This window comes from Elephas maximus, chromosome 22 (genome assembly GCF_024166365.1).
Source record: "Elephas maximus indicus isolate mEleMax1 chromosome 22, mEleMax1 primary haplotype, whole genome shotgun sequence".
In the NCBI taxonomy this organism is placed as follows: domain Eukaryota; kingdom Metazoa; phylum Chordata; class Mammalia; order Proboscidea; family Elephantidae; genus Elephas; species Elephas maximus.
The window spans coordinates 76,988,998-77,012,372 of record NC_064840.1 but is presented as its reverse complement, the minus strand read 5'-3'; the positions used below and the strand labels follow the sequence as shown (position 1 = coordinate 77,012,372).

The window sequence follows — 23,375 nt, the reverse complement described above, 5'->3', positions numbered from 1 at the left end:
AGTTTTTCTGTTGTTGCTTGTTTGTTTACAAAAAGGGGGCAAGGGCAAACAGCATAATTAATCACAAGAAATTGAAAGCATTTAAAATCAGGAATATGACAAGGATGCCCTCACTCTATGGGCTAAGTTTCATCTGTCCCATAGGGTCGCTATGAGTTGGAATTGACTCGAAGGCAATGGGTCTGGGTCTGGTCTGCCCTAACATCCTCCTGTTCAACATTGTGCTGGAGATTCTAGGTTAGAGAAAATATAAAGTATAAGATTTGAAAACGAAGAAGCAAAGGTGTCATTATTTATAAGTAGTATGACTGTCTATGTAGAAAACATGAAAGAACCTACAGATACATTTGTTGAATTAGTAGAAATTTACCAAGATTACTGGGTACAAAATCAATATACAAAAGTCAATTGCATTTCTATACACCTGCAATAGTTTTTAAATTGTATTTTAAAAAGATATAATTTATAATAGTACTAAAATTTGAAGGATATAGAAATAAACCTACCAAAGATGTATAACTCTTTATGTGGAAAATTGTAAAACTTTTTTGAACGACTTTACTGAAGACCTTAATAATTGGAGAGAATGGCTATGCTCTCAGAAAGAAAGATTCAATATTGTAAAGATACCAGTTCTCCTCTGATATATAATTTTTGCTTAGAATTTGACAAGCTGGTTCTAAAATTTACAGAAAAGCAAATATTCAGGAATAGCCCATACATTCCTGAAAAAGAAAAGCAAGCAACATTCTTTGCCTAGTAGATATTATAACTTATGTTGTTGCTATTAGGTGCTGTCAAGTTGGTTCTGACTCACAGTGACACTAGGTACAACAGAACAAAACATTGCCCAGGCTTGCACTATCCTCACAATCGTTGCTATGTTTGACCCCATTGTTGGAGCCACCACGTCAATCCATCTCATTACGGGTCTTCCTCTTTTTCGCTGACCCTCCACTTTACCAACCATGCCATCTTTCTCCAGGGACTGGTCTCTCCTGATGACATATCCAAAGTATGTGAGACAGAGTCTCACCATTCTGGCTTCTAAGGAGCACTCTGGCTGTACCTCTTCCAAGACAGATTTGTTTGTTCTTCTGGCAGTCCATGGTGTATTCAATACTCTTCACCAACACCGTAACTCAAAGGCATGAATTCTTTTTCGGACTTCCTTCTTCATTGTCCGGGTCTCCCAGGCATATAAGGCAATTGAAAACACCATGGCGTGGGCCAGGCACACCTTAGCCCTCAAAGTAACACCTTTGTTTTCAACATTTTAAGGAGGTCTTTTGCAGCAGATTTGCCCAATGCGATATGTAGTTTGATTTCTTGGCTGCCGCATCCGTGGGTGTTGATTGTGAATCCAAGTAAAACGAAATCCTTGACTTTAATCTTTTCTTTGTTTATCATGATTTACTTATTGGTCCAGTTGTGAGAATTTTTGTTTTCTTCGTGTCGAGGTGTAATCCACACTGAAGGCTGTAGTCTTTGATCTTCATCAGTAAGTGCTTCAAGTCTTTTTCACTTTCCGCAAGCAAGGTTATGTCACCTGCATATCGCAGGTTGTTAACAGAAGAAATCCCACTGCCATCGAGTTGATTCCAACTCATAGAGACCCTATAGGAGAGAGTAGAACTGCCCCCATAGAGTTTCTAAGGAGCGCCTGGCAGATTCAAACTGCCAACCTCTTGGTTAGCAGCCATAGGACTTAACCACTACACCTCCAGGGTTTCCTAACAGAAGATATAGTGGTTAATAAGTGTTCTGAACTAGTCGTTAAGGAAGAGATAATGTTCATGGGAATCAGATTTGTTAGGTATTGAGGGCCCAGTAGATAGTCATGTCAGTGAATTTATAATGGTACTTGATCTTAGGAGCAGAACTCAGCAGCCCAGGTGCAGGAACGCAGAAGATAACAAAAAAAAAAAAAAAAACAACCCACGGCCATCAAATCAATTCTGACTCCTAGCGATCCTATAGGACAGAGTAGAACTGCCCCATGGGGTTTCCAAAGAGTGGCTGGTCTATTCAAACTGCCAACCTTTCGGTTAGCAGCGGAAAACTTAACCACTGCGCCACCAGGGCTCCATATGCATATATACATATATGCAAACACACGTGTGTATATACATATATGCACTTACACTTATAAGCACATATACATACACACATATTTAACTGTAAACCCAGGATCAGGAGTTTGCATTTTACTACATGTGAACCTTTTATTGCAGTTGGTGATCTCCTTTGTACTTAGTGCTCACTCGGTACGTTTTATATGCATGTTATTACTGTAATGGCTAACGCTGGCTTCTGTTGTCATCACAGGGTGATCATGAATCACACTCCTTTACGTCCTGGGAAACAACTGAGAAACAGATACAGACACCGAAAACCATCAGTATCAGCTTTATTGCTGATGACGTTGGGATGGAGAAACCAGCTTGCACTTGAGGTCAAAACGGGAGATGCCATCTGCTCCTCTGAAATGAATTTATGCCCTCAGCGCTTGACAAATGCCAACCGCTTTCCGGGGGCATAGCCAGTGTCTAACATGAGTAGGAGTAAACCAAGGGAGGGGAGGTGGCTGGGGAGGCCAGGACCAGTACTACTGGGGCAGGGGTCTCTGTTCCTTGATGGCCTTCTCGCCACATCTCCCAGGGCTCCTCTTTCAGCTGCCTCCTTCAGCGTCTCCACAGCCATCGTGTTTAACACAGGGTCTTCAAGTTTGTTGGAAAGGTGCCAATTTTGGGAAATCTGGTCAAAGGCAGCAACTTCTTCCAGTCTTTCCATCCAGGGCTGCTCCAGTGAGCTTACCACTGCGGGAGGGCAGGCCTGAATGAGAAACACAGAGAGAGTCCAGGCCACATATCTGTAGTGACCCTTGCGACTACTTACCAGTTAGGTAAGTCACTCCTTCCCTAGGGAGACATGGAGTGGTTTGGGGAGAAAAATCGAAGTTTTCTCCCAGAAATGTCTGATGGTAGATCAGGTTTTCTGGGGCCTGGGGCTTATATAATTGAGGGGCGGGGGGGTCCTTTTTAAGGAAAAGAATATCAAATTTCAAATGTAAAATTAGGGAGAAGGCCTTTATAGGGGTCTCTGCAGGTGAATCTCCTGAAAGTTAAGCTTCGGTAGCTTCACAGTAAACCCTCCTCTATTTTTACGTGCTTATCTGCTAGGAGGCTCTTACCTTTGCCATCCAGTCCATTCCGACTCATAGTGACCCTACAGGATGTTGTAAGATACAATAATTGTACTCACAAACAAGCCGACCAGAAGTGCCTTAAGCAACACAGGAGAGGGGTGGCTCATGCAAACGAGGAGGCCAGTTGTTGGGCAGGCTCCAAAGTTGGTCGCTCTAGCATCTTGGCAAAGTCTTCGATGACCCAGTTTCTTTCCGTCTCTCCACTCTACTGTCTGCGGCGTCTATTTCATCCTTAGGCGGCTCCTTCAAGTTTACAGTATGAATGCCAGCAGCCGTGAGGACTACTAGCTTACTCATTTCTGTAAGAAGAGAGAGCCCCCCAGACACCCAGCTAACCCGGAACTGACGCCACTCCCAAAGTCCACCTTTCAGCCAAAGGTTAGCCAGGCCTATAAAACAAAGAGTAACACGCATGAGGAACGTGCTTCTTAGTTCAATCAAGTATACAAGACCAAATTGGCAACACCTGCCCAAAAGCAAAGGCGAGAAGGCAGGAAGGGACCGGAAACCTGGATGAATGGACATGGAGAACCCGGGGTAGAAAGGGAAAGGGGGAGAGTGCTGACACATTGCGGGGATTGCAGCCCATGTCACAAAACATGTTGTGTTTAAACCTGTTGAATGAATTCACACTGTAAACTTTGACCTAAAACATAATTAAAAAAAAAAAACACACACACACACACATACACACACACAAAAAAGAAGAGAGAGCAGTCGCCTCAACAGAGAGCAAAAGTCCTGTTTGGCTCAGGGGTCTGAGTGATTAAGGCCTAAACCAAGCACAGTGGCAAGAGGGGTAGGGTAAGCTTAAATGTCTTAGGCCAATTAGGGCCACCCCAAAGTTAAGGATAAATCTCTCCCAAGTCACCTGGCTGCCAATGGGAGTAGAACTGAGGTATGTGAAATACCTGCAATGTCTCCTATTAAACCAGAGGGCAGAGTCTGGAACGATAAGCTAAATGTATTGAAAGTTCTCAATATACTCATTTGATTGACCTTCTCCCTCCATCTTCATTGGTCTCAACCACTGACTAAAAGCTCCATGAAGGCAGGAATTACTTGTTCACTGTTTACCTGGCACCCCTGGGTGAATATTTGTGTCCAATATTTGTGGTAAGTGCTCAATATTTATCGGGCAAATAAATGAATTTCCAACAAACTTATGAGAAATCACTGGTTAGAGCACTAAATAAAACCAAACCCACTGTCGTCAAGTCAATTCCGACTCATAGCAACCCTATAGGACAGAGTAGAACTGCCCCACAGGGTTTCCAAGGAGCGCCTGGTGGATTCGAACTTCCGACCTTTTGGTTAGCATCATAGCACTTAATTACTACGCTACCAGGGTTTCCAGAGCACTAAATAGGTAGCTATAACAGTTTATGTCAAATGGAACCATACAGAGACACAAAGTCAGAACAAGAAGAAGATTCAGAGATTACTGGACTTGAGCTGAACTGACAGAGAACTTTCGGCTCAGAACCATATGTCTCATCAAGGAAAGCGGAAACAGGACAAAATGATTTTTTAAGAAGTGGCTCTTCAAACGCTAACATATTTGGGGTGTAGGGATCCAACAAGACATCAAAATTGATTGTTTCACAAAGAAACAGAAAGATAAGTGCAAACTGAAGAAAAGGATAATTAAAATAAATATTTTATTTTGACATCATGTTGTTGGTCGCCATCCAGTCGATTCCAACTCATGGCAACCCCATGTGTGCAGAGTAGAATTGCTCCATAGGGTTTTTAAGGCTGAGACCTTTCAGAAGGAGATAGCCAGGCCTGTCTTCCAAGGCACGTTTGGGTGGGTTTGAACTGCTGAACTTTCTGGCTTGTAATTGGGCCCCTCAGAGACTATGGGGGAATAACTAGATTCAATTACCCACAGCTGTAGAGTCGATTCTGACTCATAGCAACCCTACAGGACAGAGCAGAACTGCCCCATAGGGTTTCCAAGGAGCGGCTGGTGGATTCCAACTGCTGACCTTTCGGTTATTGGCCATAGCTCTTAACCACCACGCCACCAGGACTCCAAGATTATGTGACCACTAAATTTTTAGTTTTGTCATTGAATGAAGTATCATTATACCCCGTATGAAAAGGTAATGATTTAACATATTTTTCTATATAAATGTAAAACATAAAACAAGTAGTCTTTCTTAGTGTGATAAAGCTGCGGGGGGGAACCATCATGTCATAATTTTACGTTGACTCCTGATTGCTTACTCCCCCCACCCCCGGGATTTCTTCCTGAAAAGATGGACAAAAATCTAAATTTTGAAACTCGGGTAATACGCTAAGTATACTAAGTACTTTTTTAAAAAAGTGACCCGTTGGTAAGTACTTCGCTCAAATGTTTCTTTTTCAAACGGAAACATTATCTCCGTATTTCTTATCTTCTAGCACACATTTTGTATATTCAGTTTTGTTTCATCACGCCATACCTATTCGGGGTAATGCAGTGCTGTATATGGTTTCATTTAGGGTGGGGTGGTTAGGACGCCATGATTTTACATCAAGCCTCCACCTCAGAGACTTAGGAATGTCTGATAGAGGTTAGAAAAGTCCCACAGCTGGTCGAGCACATCAGCTATTCTGATAAACAATCTGATTACTTATGCCGAGTCCTGCAGACTAAACAGGTTATCCAAGTCTTAAACTTGATGCTTGTTGTCAAAATAGTATTTGAACCACCCTTCCCACCAACATAATCATTCATTTGTACATTTAAATGCTATTTTTTATGAAGGCCACCCACTTGCCTTGGCTTTCTGTATCTTCCTAGTATTAAAGAACGCAGTCAGTAAAAATAGATAAACACATAAGAAAAACAAATGCATAGGATAGTAGGATACTAGAATTAAATACTGTCTGAAAATAGAACCAAAAGTATATAATAAACCCGCTGCCAAGTCGATTTCAACTCATAGCAAATCCTATAGGACAGCACAGAACTGCCCCACAGGGTTTCCAAGGAGTGGCTGGTGGATTCGAACTGTCGACCTTTTGGGTTACCAGCCGAGCTCTTAACCACTGCAGCATTAGGGCTCCAAGAGTATATAATAGGCCTTCAAAAGTTTTAAGGAAATTATGTCAATTGACAGGTTTTCTGCATAAAGAATCTGATTTTGCTGGATAACCACCAATCTCCTCTCACAGGGAAAAAGCGTGTTTAATGATATGTCTGCAAGTGGTTTCAATAGCATTTCAGGTGAATGAGCTTCAAATCAAACAGCTATTTAAATGCTAAAAGATGTGGAATCCTCTAAATCGATTTTAAGCTGCAAGCTAATTCAATATATTGACCCACAACCCACGCTCCCAAAATAAAACTCCAAATAAAGCCCTACAAAATCTGCCCCCGTCCGCCCCACCTCCCAAATCGGCCTGACTTCATCTACTTCTTTTCTCCTTGTTCCTTCCGCTCCAGCCACACTGCCAGCGCGTTTTCACTGTGCACTGGCTGTGCCCTCTGTCTGGGACACTCGCTGTCGACAAGTTTGCCTCCCTGGCCTCTTTCATCTCTGCTTAAGCATCGTCCTCTCAGTAATGCTTATCCTGTCCACCCGATTTAAGATGGTAACTCTCCTCACTCCCAGCCTCTGGACTCTTGATCCCTCTTGCCCTATTTCTTTATAGCATTTTTCACCTTGCAATAATTTGCTTATGTGTTATGTTTATTGCCTATCACTTATAATGTAAGCCTCATGTCTTTTGAGTTCACTGCTTGTCCCCAGTGTCCAGAGAAACGCTTGGCACGTTGTAGGAACACAGTAAATATTTTTTAAATAATTAGTGAACATTTGCTATGATCTATTTGCTTACTATTGATGCATGAACCCCAAAGCACTTTAATCATGTGATATATTTCAAAAGTCAAACTTCCTTCCTAAAGACACCCACAAAAAGCAAAACAACCAAACCCATTGCCCTGGAGTCAATTCTGACTCAGTGACCCTGTAGGACAGAGGAGAAGTGGCCCATAGGGTTTCCAAGGAGTGGCTGGTAGATTCCAAGTGTGACCTTTTGGTCGGCAGCCAATCTTTTTTTTCCCTTATACTTTAGATAAAGGTTTACAGAACAAACTAGCTTCTCATTAAACAATTAGTACACATATTGTTTTGTGACGTTGGTTGCCAGCCCCATGACATGTCAACACTCTCTCCTTCTCAACCTTAGGTTCCCTATTACCAGCTCCCCCCCCACCCCCCCTTCATCTTTGCCCCAGGGCTGGTATGCCCATTAAGTCTCAGTTTGTTTTATGGGCCTGTCCAATCTTTGGCTGAAGGGAGAACCTCAGGAGTGACTTCATTACTGAACTAAAAGGGTGTCCAGGGGCCACACTCCCTGAGTTTCTCCAGTTTCCATCAGGCCCGTAAGTCTGGTCTTTTTTTGTGAGTCAGAATTTTGCTCTACATTTTTCTCCAGCTCTGTCCAGGACCTCCATTGTGATCCCTGTCAGAGTAGTCCGTGGTGGCAGCCGCGCTCCATGTAGTCGTAGCAGCCAGTCTCTTAACCACTGCAACACCAGGGCTCTTAGACAACCACACTGTCATCTCTAGATTTTAAAAAAAAAATTTTAACCTAAAACTAGGAAAAAAAAAGAAAAAAGCCAAATTCTCATTTTTCAACCTCCAATGAAAAGATAGTTTAATTACTCTAAGGAACAACTACAGATGGGTAAAATCTTAATTTCACAAACACAAAGGCACAAATACATGAAGATTCCAGTGACAGCGTTCCGAGTCTTATGGAAGCATGTTTAAAAATACTGGTTCGAGAGGGGAAACCCTGGTGGTATAGCAGTTAAGTGCTATCGCTGCTAACCAAAAGGTCGGCAGTTCAAATCTGCCAGGCGCTCCTTGGAAACGACGGGGCAGTTCTACTCTGTCACTATGAGTCCGAATCAACCCGATGGCAGTGGGTTTTTGCCTTGGGTTAGAGACTCAATCAGAAAGTACAAGCCAGAGGGCAGGATTTCCCATTGGACTTTTACATAACTTGGCCGCCTTTTTTTTTTTTTTTAAACCAGGGTGATGGCTTCCAAGATGGGCACCAACGCCAAGGAAGTACTTACACAAATCTTCTGTTTTTCAGAGGCTGACTGCAGACACTGAAAGTCCCCAGGCCCCTCCCAGCTTTGGCTCAGCTCAGCCAACTAGAGGGAGGTGAAAACGCACTGCTGGGGAAAGGCTCAGTCAATCAGATGGGAGGTTGGCAGGTCCTACCTGGTCGTCCCACCTTTGTCTAAGGGCAAGCACTGAAGCCTAAGGTCTGCTGCTTGTCAGCTGTGCCGTGGGTGATGATTCACCAGCCTGGCGGGGCCCAGGGGACTCGATTATCTTCCCCTCCCGGCTGCAGCGCGGACACTTGGGGCCGCTGCTGGCCTCCACGGTCAGGGTCAGCGACCCGACTCGCGGGGGACCAGCTCTGCTCAGCAAGCTGGCCTGGTTTACGTTGCGCCTTGAGGCTCTTTGAGTCCGTTTCGTGGGCGTCTGGCACCGAAGGGCCTCAGCGCAGACCCCTGTCCCCGGGCCCTCCGGGGACGCAGCACACACGGTCCCGGGAGGCGCGGGCCGGGAGCGGCGGGGCCAGGCGCAGGGCGCGGGCGGGGCCGTCTCGGGGAGCCGCCCCAGGCCCCCCCTCCGGGGCGGGGCTCCGCTGGGCCCAACCACTGCCGGGTCGGGGGGCGCCGGCGACACCCGGCTTCTGGGACCAGCGCTAACTCCCGGTCTGCGTTCTCCGGCGGTCCGCGAGTCTCCCTCTCCCCTCCGCCCCGCGACACCCAGGGGCGCGTCGTCTGCTCCGGCCCCGGCCCTCCGCGCCCCCCTCTCCCGCGCGTGGTGCGTCCCGGCCCGGTCACGCGGCGCGGTGCTGCGGCCCCAGCCTGGGAGGGCATACCTCGCCGCGGCGTTGGAGGCTGCAAGGATGCTGGGTCGTCGTGGTCGCCTCCTCTTCGTCCTCTTGGCCGCGGTCGCCACCTGCGCCAGGGCTCAGCACGCGCCGCCGGTGGGTGAGCTGGAACCGAGCGCGCGGAGAGGGGCGCGCAGCTGCAGATGGGGGTGCAGGAGCGGGGGGGGCGCAGGAGCGGGCCGCGAAGCTGCAGATGGGGCGCAGGTGCGGGGGGCGCAGCTGCAGATGGGGGCGCGGGTGCAGATGGGGGCGCGGGTGCAGATGGGGGCGCGGGTGCAGATGGGGGCGCGGGTGCGAGGGGCGCAGGTGCAGGGGGGCGGGAAGGGGGGTGGGAAATCCAGGTTGCGAGTTGCATTTTTGTGGGGGTCTGTGGTTTGGTGCGCGGCGATGTGGGCGCAGTGCGGGCTGGTGAACTGCCCGCTTCGGTGATTCAGTACAGGCTGGAGCAAGAACACCCTTTAGGAAATCTTGACCTCTGCAGACTGTCAGGGTGTGATATGCACACCGTCAGTTTGACTGATTGTACTCGTACAACCAGTTTAGGGCTCTCTCGCATCCTGAACTGTTGAGAGAAATAGTTGCAGTCGACCTGCTTGGTGACTTTGGCGTTCTCTGCCTGGCGACAGGTGCTTTCTCCTGAGCAAGTCCTGCTCGGGGTCCTGCCCCGTCACCGCTTCGGTGACAGCCAGGCCCGATGGACCTGCTGCAGCCGTCACGGTCCTGTCACCCCCTGTCCCGTGGTTTTTCCAGCAAGGGAAGTCACAGGACCACAGAGTTCATAACTCCAAGAGCCATGAGGGACTAGCCCGACTCTTTCATGGCACAGAAGAGGAAGTAGACCTAGAGAAAGGAAAATCTCTAGCCAGAGGTCACACTTGTTTACAGAAGTGAACAGAAAGTCATGCTTCCTGACAGCCAAGTCTGGGGCTCTTTCACAATTTTTTCCTTTAAAAGCAATAAGACTATTTTTCTATGTCAACAGATAAGATAAATAGGAATCAGGGTGCATCTGACCTGAGGCTAGGTGAGGTGATCCTAAATAACTTAGGTGGGATATTGAGAGGGGGGCTAGATCTGCTTTCTCTCTTTTTATTCTTCTGTTTCTGTAAGGACATGCTTTAAGAATAAAACCATGGCAGAATATCATTCAGCCATTAAAAATTTATATAATGTTAAGCCAAAAAAGCAGGCTAAAAATACCATGAACAGTGATACCTATAATAGAAAAGACACACAGTATATGAACATGGACAAAGAGTTGGATTGTTTTATGGAAAAATAAAATTAGGTGGAAACCCTGGTGGCGCAGTGGTTAAGAGCTATGGCTGCTAACCAAAATGTCAGCAGTTCCAGTCCACCAGGCACTCCTTGGAAACGGTATGGGGCAGTTGTACTCTGTCCTGTACGGTCACTATGGTCGGAATCGACTCAGTGGCAACAGGTTTGGTTTTTTTTTTTTTTGGTTCGTTTTTAGAGTTGGGTAGGAAATTAATTTCCTTTAGAGTGGCTAGGATTATAGGAAGTTTTTAAGAATTTAGTATTTTGATACTGTCAGTGCCCCTTAGCCAGAGACTACCAGCAACACACCTATAATTGAATACGTTTATTGCTGTTTGCAGGGAGGGAGAGCACACACCACGGGGATCCATGGGGCTGCTTAGTAAGAGAGTGGCGTTGGCTGGGGACCAGTCAGCCCCCGAGTCATGGTGACCCCATGCACAGTGGAACTAAATGCTGCCTGGTCCTGCACCATCCCCACCGTCTATAGCAGATCGGACTGTTGTGGTCCATAGGATTGTCACTGGCTGATTTCCTGAAGTAGATTGCCAGGTCTTTCTTCCGAGTCTCTCACTGAAACCTGTTCATCATCATCACAACACACAAGCCTCCACTGACACATGGGTGTTGGCAGTGTGTGTGGTGCCTTGGGAAGAGGGTATGAGAAAGAACCTGTTACAGATTTTGACCTTTGGTTGGGTGATTTGGGGGAGGGTCTGAAGAAACAGGGGTTTGCTAAGCACTGGCAGCTGTCAGAAAGTGGGGCAGGTCAATGATTGGGCCCAGAAGCAGCCTTCATTCATTTAGCAAGAGCAGAGGGTGTTTGGTATTTTGTGGGTTGCACAAAGCTCTTGCTTTTGTCTGTGCTTAGTCAGAATCATGAAGTGGCCTTGCTTTGACTCAGAGTAATTTTGCCTGAGGTTGGTCTGCTGTGAGATTAAGTCAAACAGGAGAAGAAGAAGGGTCTGCCGTGGGTGTCACAGTGCTAACACCAAGGTCCTACTGTGCATGTTGGGTCAGTGCTAGATGTCAGGGATGGCTCTCTTTTTTTCTGCTGTCTCAATACTAAATTTTCCCAAGCAATGATATTTTAAAAGCTGTCTTCAGAACAAGAAGAGTCAACAATCTAGTGACTTGACTAGAACGGTGCTTGTCAAAACTGGCTCCAGCCACTGGTGTATCAGTTTGGGAAGCTATTTTCAAAGGTCTTCAATGAAAAGGCAGGAGAAAGATGTGGCAGCCTGCTTCCCTAAAGATTTTTACAGCCTCGGAGACCCTATGGGGCAGTTCTACTCTGTCCTATGAGTCGGAATCAACTCGAGGGCAACGGGTTTGGTTTGGTTTTTTGGTCAATGAAAGGAAAACAATAAGGGTATAAGACTTATAATTATTAATTTAGAAGGTTAGCTTTTATTCTGATTTTGTGGATGTCCGATTTTTGTTGTTTTAAAAATGTCCTTTCTTTTGTAGAATAGTGGCAAAGGTCGGTGTTATGTGTGTGTGTAGGGGAAGAGGATGTTTCCACATCTCTACCTGGCAGAATAAAAAGTTGAACCCCTCGTGCTGGGCACCCGTTACTTTTTATACTGCTCTGGAAAATCCTGGGACCCATTAGCCAAGAGGACCTTCGGTGACCTCCCAGAAGTCTAGGGACCTCATTCTCAGACAAGAATAAGCAGTTTTTCAGTTTGAGTCCTTATATGATAAGCTCTTTGTAGCAGAAAAGATAATAATGAGGACTGGTTTTAAATTACAAACAAAAGTCGTTTGATTTGGACCATCTGGGGAGGTGTTTAGTTTTACTGTTTTTGCAGCTTTTCACAATGTGACACGTGTGGAGGTCTTACGGAGTCATCCTTTTTTTGAATCTATTAAAAGGCCTGTTTTCTTAAAATCACAAAGGGGTAAGGGTGGTGGTGAGGGGTGTTGCCACAAGAAAACGCTGGAGAGGGAGAGAGGACTTCATCACCCAGGACCCTGCACATAGTTAAGGGTTTTAGAATTTACCGGAAGGGCAATGAGAACCCACTGGATGGTTTCAAACAAGCAATGACCAGAGAAAAAAAAATTTTTTTTTTTAAACTTTAAATTGATCAGTTTGGATTGGAGGGGAGCAAGGGTAGCCTTGAGACTAGTCCAGTGTGATCTGCATGAGGTTGGTATCAGTGCAAGGGGAGAGAGTGGCTGGTTCTAGAGATACTTTCAAAGGTAGAAAAGCAGAGCTGGGAGGGATGGGGCTGGGAGGGTGAGGTGGCAACATAGCACACATTTCTGACTTGCTCCGCTGAGTGGATGGTGGCATTGCTGTTAGGGAACATGGGGAGGGAGAAGTTTGGGGACTGAAGAATGAAGATTACTTTCATTTTAGTTATATTGAATTGCAGGTGGCTGGGAGGTAGCCACCAAGTTGTTGCGACTGGAGTGTAGAAGGAAGCATTAGGAGTCATGGCTGCACTCTAGTCAGTTCTGACTCGTGGCAACCCCGTGTGTGTCACAGTGTGCTCCTTAGGGTTTTCAGTGGCTCATTTTTGGAAGTAGATTGCCAGGCCTTTCTTCCAAGGTACCTCTGGGTGGACTTGAATTTCTCCCCTTTTGGTTAGCAGCCAATCGTGTTCACGGTCTTCACCACCCAGGGATTCCACTGGAAGTCACAGGCGTAATAATACGATTTGAAGCCAAAGCCATAGTGGATGAGCTCACCTGGAAAGAGGGTATAGAATGAGAAGAAGAGGCCTAGGCAAAGCCCCAGGAACCTGCACCTTTATGTGTCGGGGTAGAGAAGACATTGGCAAAGTTGAAGCAACAGCCAGAGCAGAGGGAAACCAGGAGAATGAGTGTTACCGAGGCTCAGGGAGAGCCTGGAAGGGTTGCCTGTGTTGTATGCTGTTGAGAGGTCATGGATCCATTGTGATTGTCAACTGGGGCTCATGGTGACCTTGGCCAGAGCAGTTTTGGGGGCAGGAAATAGATTGCCGTAGGTTAAGGGGTGACCAGAAGAAGAGGAAGTAGAGCGAGATGAGCGTTCTCGGTAATAAATCCGAGCAGATTCATAAAATGCGTGAAAATAGAACAAAAGGGCTCAGTAATGAATTCCTGAACTGAACGGTTTTCTGCATCAGCTCCTCGTGTGAGTAATAACTCTGTTGGCACGAGTTACTGAATCAGCGTCAGCAACGATTTTCACTGTTTGCTGGAATCGCATAAGCCCCCTCTGGCCTGGCCAGTTCTATTGTACTGCACCTGGCTATTCCCCAGCATTCCAAAGGAAGAGCACATAGGTATCATCTGTTCATTTATTCAACAAATACCCTGTGCCTGCTACGTACCAGCCCCTGTTAGGATGCTGGAATGTAACAGGGTCCCTGCCCTCCTGGGGGATTTATTAACATTCCTTTTTCCTGGATAAAAGCAGTTAATAAAGTGTCATCCCGTCAAAGCCCAGAAGACAAATGAAAAAATCTGCATGTTCACCTGAACTTGATACATGCATAAGGGGAGTGCCTTTATTCCATAGATGTGTCTCTGCTAATTTGTACATAGAAAACATTTTAGGAAACACATCCTTAGAAAATAGTTGTTGCTGAATGAAAAAATTAAAAACTTTCGTGCTATAAGTACAGTTCAACTTCTTTTCTCATGGATATCAGCAAAGTTCATATATACTTTTTTTAAATTACATTTTATTGACTTTTTTGGAATCTATGACATGAGACAAGCACAGGAGGGCTTTCTGAACTTTTTTGTACGTTATTAGAAACTTATGTTTCATTGTGGTCCTCACCAGTTCAGCAGAACTCAGGTATGTCGAGCTGGACTAGCTCTAACATTGCAGTTAGCGGTGGGGCATCGAGTGGCTAGGAAAGCACTCCCGTCATTATGGAGTTGACAGCTGAGAAGGTAGAGAGTCTACTCTCGTTATACGGTACTTTTCTAAAGATATTATATCTAGTCGCTCTGTAGTTAGTTTTTCTCAGTGAGTAGGGAGGACATAACAACTGGTTAATTTCAAAGAGGTTTGAGCTCCTATCAAATAACCAGTAATAAGTAGAGAATCCACTGACCTGAAAAGTCTTTTGAAGATTTTTTTCCCTAGCGTTTCAAATATATTAAAACATGAGATTTTTTACCATTTCCTCCAGCCGAAGGGAGCAAAACAGAGAGAGAGAAATTGGTAAGTTTGATTTTTTCCCCTGTGGTGGAATAGCGCAGTATACCCAGCATACTACATACCATCGATCATCTTTAACTTTCATCTATTTAAATTTTTACTTACTTAGATAAGGTTGTCTATTATGAAAACCATGTGTGGTTAAATCTGGGGCTATTAAGAGACTTTGAATAACAAAAGAGCTCACTGTAATTTTATCTCGGTCTGTAAATAGATTTTTGAACCTGTCTTTCCCAGGCAGAATTCTCACGTGCAGAATTTTCCCTTGAGACCGAGGAGGTAGCTCTCTTTCCACCCTACCCCCAAAACTTGTTTTTAAAAACTTTTTTGTTTAAAATGGCTCTGATGTTACTGTCTCCTGAGCAGTTGAAATACCCTGGTCCTCATAGCTTCTGCCTTTCCTATTTTCCATCACATTTACCCTTCTTGCATCCAGATTCTATGCAGATTTCACGTCTATTTATTGCAGCCAGCATCATCATAGTAAATGTCTTAGCAATCTCAGACGCCCACAGTTATTATCACAATGATAGGTTGAATTCTGTCCTAAGCCTTGGCAGAGCACTTTTGACTTTGCCCACAGTTGTCTAGTAAGCAACGCGTCTAATAATGTGGTTTTCGCATTGACTTTGGAACCTAAGGCATGCAGATATGAGGAGGGACGAGAGTCATTATTTACTACTTTGATTCTAGGGATACTTCGAGGCCCTGAACTAAGTGTTGATCGTTCCCTATTAGGAAGTAATTCAAGGCATTGGTTTTATTGTTACAGGTGCGTGATAGAGCAGGGGAAGCCCTGGACTGGCACACTGGACACCGCCTCTATACTGATCATTAACAGCCTTCCATCCACAATCAAACCAAAAACCAAACCTGTTGCCGTCAAGTTGATTCTAACTCATAGTGACCCTATAGGACAGGAGTAGAACTGCCCCATAAGGTTTCCAAAGAGCAGCTGGTAGATTCAAACTGCTGACGTTTTGGTTGGCAGCCGAGCTCTTAAACACTGTGCCACCAGGGCTCCTGCATCCAGAATAGGACTGTAAAATTTCTTCCAGCGTGAAATCCAATAAGCCCATTGCTGTTGAGTCAAATTCAGTAAAAGTGCATCAAGTTGGATTTTTGTGAATCCGATCACATTTTAAGCTGACCAAAAGGTCTGATATTTAGAAGAATTGTTGGCAAATAAGTTAGTATGAAGTGAGACTTGCATTTCTGAGGTTAACTGCCCTTATGAAATGACCTGTTTAGAAAATTCCTATTGGCAAATTAAGACTTTCTGTAAACTAGGGTGCTGCTTTTTGGGGCATCCATTTTCAGATTTACTAAAAAAGAACTAGTGAACTTTAAAGTATCATGGCTCCCCAATTACAGCAGCTTTTATTAATTTTAAATAATTTTAGGTCCCAACAGTTAAGGAATATTTTTAAATGATGTCAAAGAATTGGTCTCTGGAAATTCTCCACATAATATAAATAAAACTATGCAGTTTTTAAATTCGTATCAAAGTGTACATGGTTAAGAAATGAAGTAAGATAGACGGGTGTCCCTGGTGGCATCGTGGTTAAAAGGCTGGCAGTTCGAACCCACCAGCCAATCCTTGGAGCCTGTGGGGGCAGCTCTGTTCTGCCCTGCAAGGTTACTATGAGTTGGAATCAACTCGAAGGCAGTGGGTTTGGGTTTTTGCTGTTGCTGTTATGGTGAAAAGCAACAGTCCCCTGCCCCATTTCTTCGACCCCAGGATCCTTTCCTAGAAGCAACCACTTTTTGACTGTTTCTGCTCTTAGTTGGCCAGGTAATTCTGTCCTCAGGGGTGAGATTCTGCCAAAACCCACCTGAACTTCCATGGTAGATGTTTGCAGCCCAGCCTGTTTCGGTTGGTGGTTGGTGCCAGGCTGTATTAGTTGCTATATGTTTTTAACATTGACCTTCATTATCTTTGTGAATTTTTATAACATGTTTGCCTTATATTTGTCTGAATTAATCAACTTTAGGCATTCTCTAATCTCATACTGCAATGATGAATAAAAATTTAGCTTACTTTCATCATTCTACCTTTTTTTAACAGCTATATTGAGATATATAGTTCACGTACTGTAGTTTACCTATTAAACATGTACAATTCATGACTTTTATATATATTCAAAGAATTGACTTACCATCACCACAATTGATTTTAGAAGATTTTTGTCACTCCAACAACAAACCCTGCACACTTTGCATCCCCAGATCCCCATCCCCTCCCCCATAGCCCTAAAATAAACAAAACAAAAACCCGTTGCTGTCCAGTCCATTCTGATTCACAGCGACCTTATAGGACAGAGTAGAACTGCCCCATACGGTTTCCAAGGAGTGGCTGGTGAATTTGAACTGCCGACCTTTCGGTTACCAGCTGTAGCTCTTAACCACTGGGCTATCAGAGTTTCCCTCTGGAGCTCTAGACAACCACTAATCTGCTCTCTGTTCCTGTAGGTTTGCCTATTCTGGACATTTCATGTAGAGGAGATCATATAGTATGTGGTCTTTTGTGACTAGCTTCTTTTCCTTAGGATAATGTTTTCACGGTCCATCTATGTCGTCGCACGTATCAGCACTTCATTCCTTTTGGTTGCTGCTTAGTATTCCATTGTTTGGATATACCACATTTTATTGATTCATTCATCAGGTGGAGGGCATTTGAGTGGTTCCCACTTCTTGGCTATCGTGACTAACGCTCTGTGAACGTTGGCGTACAGGTTTTTGTGCGGACATACGTTTTCATTTCTCTTGGGTAGAGTACCCCTAAGTGATCACATGGTAACTCTGTGTTTATCCGTTTGAGGAACTGCCAGTTTTCCAAAGCAGCTGCACCAGTATTGTACGAGGGTCCTAATTTCTGCACATCCTAGCCAATATTTGTTACTGTCTGTCTTTTTTATTATATCCTCTTGGGTGCGAAGTGTTATTCTGGTTTTGATGGCTAATGATACTGAGAAGCTTTTCATGTGCCTGTTGGACGTTTATCTTCTTTGGAGAAATGACTATTTAGATCCCTTTTGCCCATTTTTTTAAAAAATTGGGTCATTTATCTTTTTATTATTGAATTCAAAAAGTCCTTTTTACATTCTAGATATAAGTCACTTATCAGATATATGATTTGCAGTTGATAGGAAATGAGAGGGAGTCCTTGAGTGGTGCACAGTTAATACACTTAGCTGCTAACTGAAAGGTTTGAGGTTGGAGTCCATCTAGAGGCACCTAGAAGAAAGGTCTGGCAATCACCTTCTGAAAAAAAATCAGCCACTGAAAACCCTCTGGAGTGTGGCTCTACTCTGACCACATGGGGTTTATTTCAGGACTCTTCATTTTACTCCATTGATCTATATATGTCTGTCCTTGTGCCAGTACCACACTGCTTGATACTGTAGCTTTGTAGTAAGTTTTGAAATTGGAAATTGTAAGTCCTCCAACTTTGTTCTTCTTTTTCAAGATGGTTTTGGCTCTTCTATGTCCTGGAATTTCCATGTGCATTTTAGGCTCAGCTGGTCTCTTTCCACAAAGAAGCCAGCTGGAATTTTGACAGCAATTGCATTGAATCTGTAGATCAATTTGGGGAGTAAAAATATTAAGTTTTATTGATCCATGAACACAGAGTGCCTTTCCATTTATTTTAATCTGTAATTTCTTTAAACAGTGTTTTGTAGTTTTCATCGTGCAAGTCTTGCACTTTCTTGGTTAGATTTATTCCTAAGTATTTTATTCTTTTTGATGCTGTCATAAATGGAGTGGTTTCCTCCATCTCCTTTTCCAGTTTGCTCATTGCTACTGTATAGAAATACTGTTGATGGGTATCTTTGTCTCCTCTACCTTTCGTTTCTTGCTTCCCTTCTTCAGTTCTACACTGTTACTCTTGCCTAGTCACAGCTGATGACATAATTGTTACAGTAATTGAGGCTTCCATGCTTTGTCTATGTTTCCTTGTAAAGAAAGGAAAACCATAAACAGTGGCTAAAGAAGTATGACTTGTAAACGCTGGTCTTTACTCCCTGTGCTATGATTACATGTCTTCTAAAGCCAAAGCGCCTCTTGGACTTAAAGAATATTCAGATATAGTCTCAAGTACTTACAGAATTATGCCACATTTTAGTTTGCTTCATGGAGCCCTGGTGGCACAGTAGTTAAGAACTTGACTGCTAACCAAAAGGTCAGCAGTTTGAATCCAACAGCCTCTCCTTGGAAACCTTATGGGGCAGTTCTCCTCTGCCCTGTAGGGTCACTATGAGTGGGAAACGACTTGATGGGAATGGGTTTGGGTTTTTGTTGTTGTTTTCATATTTACGTCACAGTTTTGTGGTACAGGTTTTTTGGGGGTTTTTTTTTTGTGGAGTTTTGAATTGATTTTTTTTTTTTTCTCATGGTTGGGTGGGGGAAATATTTTGCTTACTTGGGACTCCTTGTTAGTGTTCCCTGTCATCAAAACTGATTGAAAATGTTGATATGTTGTTCCTGATCTCTACTGAGATTTTAGGTGTTTCATCTTTGAAAATATCTTTTCGCCTGCATTCTCTGCTAGGCTGAAGAGTGGCCCGCCAAACATGCCCATATTCTAATCCCAGAACTTGTGCATATGCTACCTTTTATGGCAAAAGGCACTTTGTAGATGGCATTTAGTTGAGGATTCTAAGATGGGGACATTATTCGGGATTATCCAGGTGAGCCTGATTTAATCTCAGGGGCCTTATGAGAGGTCAGAGAGAAGATGCTACACTATTGGCTTTGAAACAGGGCTTTGAACCAATTTGAGCTGGTTCAGTGATGGCGAATGAAGCAAAACCAGAACAGACCCAAATTTTTATAATTTGGGTGATCTGGAATGGTAACCAGAATGGGAAATATTGCAGGTCGAAGCCCTAGAATGGGAGACTCGGAAGAGGTGTAGTGAGCCCTTCCTGATGCAGGAGATTGGATTATTGGCAGGACTGTGGAGAGTGACACACATGCAAAGCATCGTGGCTGGCAGCCGTCTTTGAGCAGGGCACTGCTGTTTCGGACTCTACTCAAAATCCTACAGGCTAGATATTTGGTTGCTGTGCAACGTGTATGCTGCCCTTGTTTTCTAAGAGGGAGATTAAGTTTCTAGTAGGGCTTTAACCTGTCGTTTTTCACATCTGTTTACAGGACCCTCAATTTAACTCTCCTTACATCCTTATTATTCTAATCCCAGAGTAATTGCTGCTCCCAAAACAGAGCTTATACGTAAAACTTACACTGTGGTAAAGTCGTTTTGATGACAATGTTTGAATCAGAAGTAATGTCAAGTTACTTCATATACTTGCCATGTTATTAAAAGTTAAAGCAAAATGTGAAATCCATCCTCACACAAATTAGCAACAGATGTATTTTCTAAGCTCAAACTACAGTTCCAGTAGCTTCCTTCCATACCCTACCTCTTGTGCATTTTTACTTTTTTTTAAAAAAAAAGTTCTACAGTCCTGAGTCTCCAGTGGAGGAGAGATAGACACAGTTACTATCTTGAACTAGTCATAAAAAAATCATACAGTCTGTGTAACTTTGATGATTTTATGTTAGGAACAAATTCTATTTTGCTACTGAGCTTGAACAATGCTCCCCAAGACAGTCTCATTCATTCATTGTCTTAGGCAATGGCCTGTATGTTGGGGACTGGTCTTTACCTCAAGGAGAACAGAGAGACAGAAATAATTATAATGTAGTGTCGTAAATATGGAGATATATACAAATGATGTGGGAGTGTAGAGGAGGGCCTGGCTATTTTTATGTAGGAGGAAGGTGAAGACTTCACAGAGAAGACAGTATTTGAACTGGGTCTTAGAAGATAACCAAACGTTTGCCAGGAGACAAAGAGGAACAATGCACGCTATTCCCTGGGTGAGAGAGCTTTAATTTGTGTGGCTATATTATCAGGAGGAGTGGCAGGAGATGAGGCTGGGATGGTAATTTATGAGCAGATTGTGAAGGGGCCTGCTCAGTGTGCCATGAAAATCTGGTTTGGGATGCAAATCCCAGGGCAGATTGCAGTAGACTTGGCTCATAAATTCAAATAACACCGCATCCAATAAAGTAATGGAAGCCCTGGTGGTGCGGTGGCCAAGAGCTATGGCTGCTAACTAAAAGGTCAGCAGTTCAAATCCACCAGCTTCTCCTTCGAAACCCTATGGGTAGTTGTGCTCTGTCCTGTAGGGTCACTATGCATCAGAACCAACTCGAGGGCACCTAACAACAACAACATAAAGTAGTGATAAACTTAGAGTGATAAATCAACTCAACATAAATGTTGTCCATCTACTTTCTCACGTTTTCTTTTTACTCAATATATTTGCAATATAAGAGCCAAATTATAACACCTGGCACTTGGGGTCGACATGACTCGGAATCGACTCAACAGCAGTGGGTTCAGTTGGTTTTTGTTTGTTGTTTCATTTTTTGGTACTTGCGCAAATTGAAATGAGACTAAAAATGCAGTTAATGGTTTGGGATTTTTACAAGTTTTTGTGAGAGGAAAAGGCTCTTGTCTTAAGGGGTATCGAAATAGTCTAAAAAGGCAAAATCATATTTGATTTTGTCTTCACAAAGTATAACTTTTTTAATACAGATTATTCAGTTAGCAAACATTTGTTATATACTGAAACTTTTAATTTTCTTTATATTTTAAATAGTGGACAGAAGACTGCAGAAAATCAACCTATCCCCCTTCCGGACCAACGTGAGTAAACATCAGATGTTCAGAACTCACTTTGACTTTGTGGAGATTTTTCCCTATCTAATCATCTCTTTCATAAAAATAATGGTATGAATAAAAACTTAAATCATGTCTTCTATCCCGAGACAAAATATTTGTTTCCTCAGGCTTGTGTATTATGCCTTTGGTGAAGACCCTAGACAAATATGAAAATACCCATCATTAAAATGTCCATTGTTACCAAAATCATAGAGAAAGAGGGGGAAGGGTTTTTTCCCCTTGCTCTTCCCTTTGCGCACCGTGATCAATGTAATTGGTGTCACTGAATTTTACATGTAAGAAACATTGAATTGGCAAACGTTGTGTTATATACATTTTATAACAATTTTTTAAAAAAATACATGGAAAAAAAAAGTAGCCTTCTTGGATGTTGGAGAAGGCAGAGTAGGACGTTAACCAGTAGCATCAGCTGACATCTTCATTCTTTGTAACATTCCGAATTACATCTATTGTGCTGCTATTATCTGAATAATGGATTCTAAATCCCAGATAGAGAGAAACTGAATAATTGAATTCTTTCGGTTTACTGACCTTTATGTACAAAGAGGCTGATATTTGGCAGGAATTAATTTAGAGGTGATCAGCCTCAGCATTATTGCCACCCTCTCTATAATGGCTTGCTCTCTCCCAGTCTTCCACTAGCGCCATCTTGGTCTGGATTTCAGAGCCTCATTGATTTGGTCTCTTGGCTGGTCTCACTGCGCCAACTCGTTGAACATTTAATGAGCACCTTCCATGTTTAAGGTCTTTCCTCTGCTGCCTTTCATGTACGCCTGGTGTGTGTCTGCTGAATCGATTGCTCTGGAAGCCTTCCTTAGACATTTAACTAGCTTTACGTTGCTGTGTGTATGTATGTCTGAGTGTGTGACTGTGTGTGTGCATGCATGTACACACACATATATACACATGGGAAGGAGCCCTGGTGGTGCAGTGGTTAAACCCTCGGTTGCTAACCAAATCCACCAGCTGCTCCACCGGAGAAAAATGTGGCATTCTGCTTCCATAAAGATTACAGCCTTGGAAACCGTTTGGGGCAATTCTGTTCTGTCCTATAGGGTCGCTAGGAGTCAGAATCAACTCGATGGCAATGGGTTTTTGTACACACATGTACACATTTATACATACGTGTGTGTATATGTATAATTTATTTTTCGCTTGATATTTCTGCTGGATTCCTTTGCTAGCCTTCTTTCCTACACTAAAATCCTAATATCTGCTGCAATCCTCCGAACAACAAATGGACCTTGAGATCTGGTAGAGAAACGTAGTACTCATATCCCTTTGAATGAAAAACAAAACTTCTGTACCTGAGGGGTCATCCTTTTCAATCAAGCACCTAGGTTCTGGAGGGATGTATGGGGAACTTGAGGGAAGAGTGAAAAAAAAAAAAAAGAGTGATGTACCTGCTTATCCAGCCTGACCAGTGAGATCAATGCTGCAGATCAAAGGACTGACAGCAGATCTCCCCTGTAGCCATCTGAACCCCATTAGCATTTCTTTTCTGCTGCTCACTGGGTGCTTAGAACCTGCCATCTTATTTGTCTATGTGTATATTACATCACTTGGACTAGTTTCCAAGCCACCTGGGTGCCCCGTGGGTTCAGTCAGTGTTTAACATTATGCTGACCTGATCACAGCAAATGTTAACTCTCAGAAATTATTCATTTATACTTGTTTGTAGCAAAGTAGGAAAAAAAAACTCGCTGCCGTCAAGTTGATTCTGACTCATAGCAACCCTATAGAATGGCCCTAAACGGTTTCCAAGAAGTGTCTGGTGGATTCGAACTGCCGACCTGGAACCTCACTAGGGTTTCCAGTAGGAAAGTAGACCATGGTAATGACTCCCGATTGCCTGTGCTGCTGAGTGTCTTGCATATCTTATGTAATCCTCACTATTCCCATAAGGCTAATGCCCTTATTTCCATGAGAAATTGAGGTGCAGATGTTAAATACTAAGATATTTTAGAAAATTACTTAATGAGAGTTAAGATGTGGGATTAGGGTTAACCTTTAGTTCTTAGTATAGTTTTCTTAATCCAATTAAC

At 43.6% G+C, this 23,375-nt stretch overlaps 1 protein-coding gene and 1 long non-coding RNA gene across 2 annotated transcripts in view; one reads left to right on the top strand and one right to left on the bottom strand.

The window, feature by feature from the left end:
- Window positions 1–635: 635 nt before the first annotated feature.
- On the bottom strand, window positions 636–8,820 carry LOC126065966 (uncharacterized). The gene is made up of 3 exons (XR_007514967.1): window positions 8,292–8,820; window positions 3,265–3,597; window positions 636–2,835 (listed from the first exon to the last, which is right to left on the bottom strand). It is a non-coding gene; the product is annotated as an uncharacterized LOC126065966 (long non-coding RNA).
- An 81-nt stretch (window positions 8,821–8,901) lies between these two features.
- Window positions 8,902–23,375, top strand: part of ASAH1 (N-acylsphingosine amidohydrolase 1) — a 31,805-nt gene continuing 17,331 nt past the window's right edge. Inside the window, exons 1-2 of the mRNA XM_049866628.1 lie at window positions 8,902–9,223; window positions 21,248–21,294. Of these exons, the coding sequence (XP_049722585.1) occupies window positions 9,143–9,223; window positions 21,248–21,294 (128 nt within the window). The 5' untranslated portion in view covers window positions 8,902–9,142. The remainder of the gene's footprint in view (window positions 9,224–21,247; window positions 21,295–23,375) is intronic.